The sequence below is a fragment of the Nicotiana sylvestris genome, chromosome 7, assembly GCF_000393655.2.
Source record: "Nicotiana sylvestris chromosome 7, ASM39365v2, whole genome shotgun sequence".
Taxonomy (NCBI): Eukaryota; Viridiplantae; Streptophyta; class Magnoliopsida; order Solanales; family Solanaceae; genus Nicotiana; species Nicotiana sylvestris.
In genome coordinates, this window is record NC_091063.1 from 56,288,245 (window position 1) to 56,293,946 (window position 5,702).

The 5,702-nt window shown below is 36.0% G+C and overlaps 1 protein-coding gene across 1 annotated transcript; it reads left to right on the plus strand.

Annotated features, from left to right (window-relative positions):
• The first annotated feature begins 1,003 nt into the window (after positions 1-1,003).
• On the plus strand, positions 1,004-5,501 carry LOC104243875 (uncharacterized). The gene is made up of 6 exons (XM_009799136.2): positions 1,004-1,124; positions 2,078-2,169; positions 2,569-2,812; positions 3,541-3,616; positions 4,532-4,649; positions 5,261-5,501. The coding sequence occupies exons 1-6, from the start codon at positions 1,004-1,006 to the stop codon at positions 5,306-5,308; spliced, it is 699 nt and encodes a 232-aa protein (XP_009797438.2). The 3' UTR covers positions 5,309-5,501.
• Positions 5,502-5,702: the final 201 nt, after the last annotated feature.

Consider the following 5,702-nt stretch of genomic DNA (forward strand, 5'->3'; position numbering starts at 1 on the left):
GCTCAGTACCTCCATTAATATCAGGAGGCTCACTCTCTTGAATCCTCAATGTAGCATACTTATTTCTCTTGGTCAACTCCTCATAATCAATTGTTGGTTGTCTTCTTTACTTGATCTATCATGATATACCATTGCTTGTTTGCCTCTTTCCCTAACCTGTATTTGAACCTCCTGTGGATCTTCATGTAGATCCTTCTTGTCATTAGTTACTTTGTCCGCATTAGGGGGTTCTATCTCCTCAGTTGTGACAACTTTAGTTCTCAACTCCCATTTCTGCTTCTTAACCTTCTTCTTCTTCATTGGCTTCTCTGCTTGTTGTTCCAATTTACATTCTCCATTAGAGTGGTCAAATTGACTACATTCCTGGCATAATTTAGGCTTCCATTCGTAACCTACTATTTGTTCCCTTATGCCGTCATCAGGATGCTCTATATTAGTGCATCTCGTAAGGACTGGGTAATATCCATTTCTATAAGCACTCGAGTATAGGATATTCTTTCACACTGAGCTGTGAGTTTGTCTATGCATATAGGCTTTCCCAAGAAACTCGCAATTCTTCCTAGATTTCCCTCACCCCAACATTTGATAGGTAAAACTGGGAAGGTGACCCAAAATGGTATCACACGCATATGCTCTTTGTTAAACTCAAAATCAGGTTCCCAATTCTTCAGTACCATAGGTCTGTTATTGAATGTGTATGGTCCCTTTCCCATAATTTGTAATTTTTCCCCTACTAATTCAATCGAAATATGAAGTAACCATCATCATTTAAGAGTACCTTTGGTGTAGTGACTGAACCCTAAACCTCATAAACAAATTTCAACATCTCTTTGAATGTTGGATTCCCTCCCATACCTATGAGTGCCAATTCCCATTTTTGAAATTGCTGCTCGATTTCTTTCTGGTTAAGCTTAATAATTTTTACTCCATCCCTAACCTCAGGTGGGTAGAAATTGAGTTGCAGTGCTTGATGCGTTGTTCTGTTTGTCCGACCACATATGACATGGTTCTCTTTGCTTCCCTAGATCCAGCAAAATTGGTCAACCTTGCTGTCGTAGCCATAGTATTCTCCGTTAGTTTAGTAATTTTAGCTTCCTTAGGCGGCGGAGCTTGCATGATTGTCGGTATACTCCCCATCCCTAGCATCCAGTGTAGCAATTGCACCGGAGCTAGTTGTTGTGCGATTCGCGGTTCAGGCGTTACCATTCGATTATTATTATCCTTATTTTCGTTAGGCGTCTTCGATTGTTGCAAATTAGGGTTCAGATTACTTTTTCGGCGAGTCATCATCGTTGGCGCACATTAGCTATCCTTGCTAAATATGTGCCTCCAGAGCCACCTGGTTACCCACTTTAAATCTTTATAATTTTAGAATCTACTTCATTAATGCTATATTTTAAAAAAGGTTCTATTTATGGTGGAGAGACTATTTTAAAGAAGAATAGGAGAAGGAGAATAAAAATACAATAGAAATAAAATAAATTAAAAGAAAGGGATGGTCGAAAAAAAGGAAAAAATAAAATTTTTGAAGGATAATTTGAAAAAATAAATTTATAGTAAGGATACTTTTGTCTTAAAAAAATTTAATTTTCTGTTTCTGCTATTGCTTTTTAGAAGAAACTAAAATTAAATCTGCTTCTGCTGTTGGTCAAAAGCACTTCTCCATTTTGGCCAAACACATCAAATTTCTAAAAAAATATTTCCTCTGGTCCACAATAAGTGACCAGTTTGCCTTGAGCACACCCATTAAGGAAATACTAAAATCTAAACAAAAATAGGTAGTGTGACTAAATTACCTTTAATTAAATGTTGCAGTGTAATTTAATGTGGGGAGTAAAAGACTTATTAGGGATACATATATAAGGGTAATTTTGAAAAAAAAATTAATTAATTTTTATTATATAAATGGACACTTATTTTGAACCAAAATAAAAAAGGCAAATTGAGCACTTATTGTGGATCGGAAAGAGTACTTTTTTTGGCAAAAAAAAATACTGTTAGCCTCCCATAAGCTTGGCCAAACAGGCTCGAAGTCCGCCTTTTTCAAATTCTTTTTCTTTTATTGTTTGGAATTTAGAAAGTGGTGCCAAATACTCCTTTTTGAGCAGCATTGACTGTGCAATGCAAGCAGAATTTGAAGGACAAACAGTAGCAGGTCCCAATTCCCATGTTCTATGCCAAACTGAAATAATTGTAGAAAGAGAATAGTAGAAGAATTGACAACGAAGTATTTTCAGAAATTAGGTAAGCTTTCAAATTATAATTAAATCAATTGGAAATGATTTCTACTCATAATGAAGAGGTTGAGTAAAGGAAATAAACATGTTCCGAGAATATCAAAAATTACAAATTTCAAAAGTCCCCATTTAATTCAATTAAACAAGTTCACGTAAAACAAGATAGTTATGTGGGGGACAAAAACACCACGTGGGAGCTGATAATTAGTCAAACAAGATGATAGCTAGGAGCCAATGAGCTTACTCCACAAGTAAGCAAACAATAAACACAGTCAACAGTTCTTGTTTTTTCTTCTCTAACAAAGATTTCAACTGGACTACTTAGTTTTAGTTGAAAACTCCAAGATCAATTATTAGTGAAGAAGGCAAGGATAGTCATCATCATCATCACCATGGCCATCACCACCACCATCATCACCATGAGGAAAACCAACCACCTCCACCAGCAGCAGCAGAATATGGTACTTTTCAACCACCTCCTCAATCGGTAGTCGGTTTCCCTCAACCAGTACCTCCACCGGGGGCATTTGAACCTTCCCCTGAATACTATGCTCGTGGTTATCAGGCTGTTCCAGGTAACCCCCTTTGCTCCTCATAATTCACCATCAATATCTGTACAAATTCATTTCTTGAAATACTTCAACTTTATTTGATTTTTGGGTGATAAGTTTGTGTCTTTTGCAACATTCAGTTGAATTATGCTGAGTATGTAAACCAGAAAACTATCTGTTTTTAGATTTAGTTGAAAAAGTTAGATTACTTATTTGTTCTATGGATTTAAATTTCAGAATTCTGCTGGATAATATCGGTGACACTCTGTGCGCACTGCTTCACATTTGTGCATTCTTTGCTTACTTTCTCTCTCTTTCTTCTATAGTTAGTAAATACAAAGGCGGATCGGTGATTTAAACTTGATAAGATTAACTTCTACATTCTCACCAGTCACCATTGAGCACAATGCACTTTTTCAACTATGATGGTTGATATTTTAATATTTCTTGAAATATTAGTTACTTTTCACATGTACATTTATGCTCCGTGTAAAAAGAGCTGGTTGAGTTCAAGCCGTTAATTGTACACGCTGAGTAAATACAATTGCCTCCCTACATTACAGTTTATTTTGTTACTAAATATGTTTCTGATGAACTAAGTGTAACATGTAAAGAAGTATAGTTTTCCGGATTGTAATTGTTCTCTTTGGACATTTACTGAGTTCTGGCATTTGGGACATAAACTGTTGTTTGTTAAGTATGTAAGAACTGTTGGCACTTTAACTTTGTTGGCTCTTTTCCTTGTATATTAGGCTATGCGGTTGATGAGAGGAGACCTGTGAGAGAGCCTCGCCTTCCTTGCTGTGGTATTGGTCTTGGCTGGTTCTTGTAAGTTCCCTATTTTCTTTACCCAAAGACTGATAACATCACATTCCTAGTCCGATTATGTTGACTTTCTTTGTTTAGTCACATGTTGAGGTTTAAATTCAGCAGTATTCATTTTTGCTAACAGTAGGTTTTGTTCTGATTCATTATTGCTAACAGTATGTCCTCTGATTCTGGAATCTTTTTGGCACAAGACAGATATAACATGTTGTGCTTCCTTCTTATCTGGTTCCAGGGAAGGTAGAGATGTGCTGCCACTTTAGAGGAGTCATTCAACTAGATAACCACTCAAAAGTCAAAGTTAATGGAAGAAAAGGAAAAAATACGTCCTGTTTGCCCTTTGGAAAATGTAAACTAGAAAATGCTTATACTTGCTCTTTCATGTTCCCCTCCGAAAACATGTTTTGATGGAGCATTAAGTCCAGTTTGAATACCATCACAAATTGTAGATGGATTGAAATTATCTTAGTGGTAAAAGGCATCTAAGGGGCTTGACATGCTCCTTTGCATATGAGTTTCTTCTTTCTTCTATTTTCTCTAATACCTCACTAATCGGTAAAGTAAGCTAAAAGAAAAAAGAACCTTGAATGTGTTGGAAGCTGTTTATTCTCTGGGAAGGACAAAAAGAGAAGTTTCTCAAGTACATTAATGCTAACATAGTTCATATTAGAGATAAAGGTAGTGGGATCTTTGATCACAGAATAATGACTGAAAGGCTTCTATTGAACTTCTTTGTCAAAAGTGTAGTTTAGCAAACAGTATCCGATATGGAGGTTAGAGCAAAGGTCTGTCTTTCAGGTGTTACTTTTAGGAGTATTATTTTATGGTACCATGTAATGCTGCAGTTTGACCTTCCTTATACAGTTAAAGGATGTCTGGAATACAATGAAGTGAGATTTCTATTTTTGTTTTTTGAAGGTTCATTACTGGTTTCTTTCTTGCTGCCATCCCTTGGTATGTTGCTGCATTTATCCTGCTCTGCACTAGATCAGTTGATCATCGAGAGAAACCAGGATATGTTACAAGCACCATTGCTGTAAGTGGTCTCTTTCTTTTATCGTTTTTTCTTTTTGGTGATACCTTCAACTTGTCTTTCACTTCTAACAAGTTTTTCCTCATGGCATCAGCAGGCCTTATAAGGTCATGGTTAATAACATAACTTTGCAAGTTATTGTAGAAGCGGTCTGTGCACTAATTTTTCACTTTTATGGTTATCCTGATTAACTAACATTAGATTATGAAGGGAAAAACTATGATTCATAAGTTAGTAAATGTGGAGATATTATTTGAAAAGAATCTTCATTCTTCTTCTAGAGTTCCATAGCAGGAGGTAAACAGGTTCAATTACAGTAGACATGATGTAGGTGCAGAATTTCACGAATACTTTCAAAAGAAAGACCATTACACTCTTAGCACATCCAAGCTTAATAAATTATGATCACCTGCATGAGAGTGAAAATAAATGCGCATTAATTCAAGATTCATTTAAGAATTTTGTCAATGAAATGGCACACAACTGGTAGAAAGCTGGTTAATCGGAAGTTTGTCTATTATGGTAAACTAGCTATTTGAGATGTAGAGTGATAGAAGATGACAACATGTTCTTCTTAACTTAATACCTCCATCTGATGCTGTTGCGTATTGCAGGCTGTTCTCGCCACAATTGCCATCGTATTTGGTTTAACAAGGATATAATTAGAAACTGGTGATCAACTTGTGTGAAGTACTCATAAGTACTGTGCTAGGTGGCTTGATTAATGCGCGTGAAGATGTCTGTAAAAAATTGCATGTTTTAGATATATGCGTCCTGTATTTGATGAAACTATCCAAAACTCTCATGTTTCTATCAGATGTGCTTATGAGTTATGAGACTGACTGATTCAGACAAGGCAGGAGCATGCATTTTGTGCCCGTGGAAATCAAGTCATATTGAGCAAAGAGTCCCTATTAATCTACTCTGTTGGCTACAACTCTAGGAAGGAAGAAGTAACTAGTAATACCAATTTGTTAGAGTCTAAATTACCATTTTACTCTAGAACTAGAATAGGAGGATAAGATAAAAGGTATGGTGTGCTTCAATTGTGTCTAA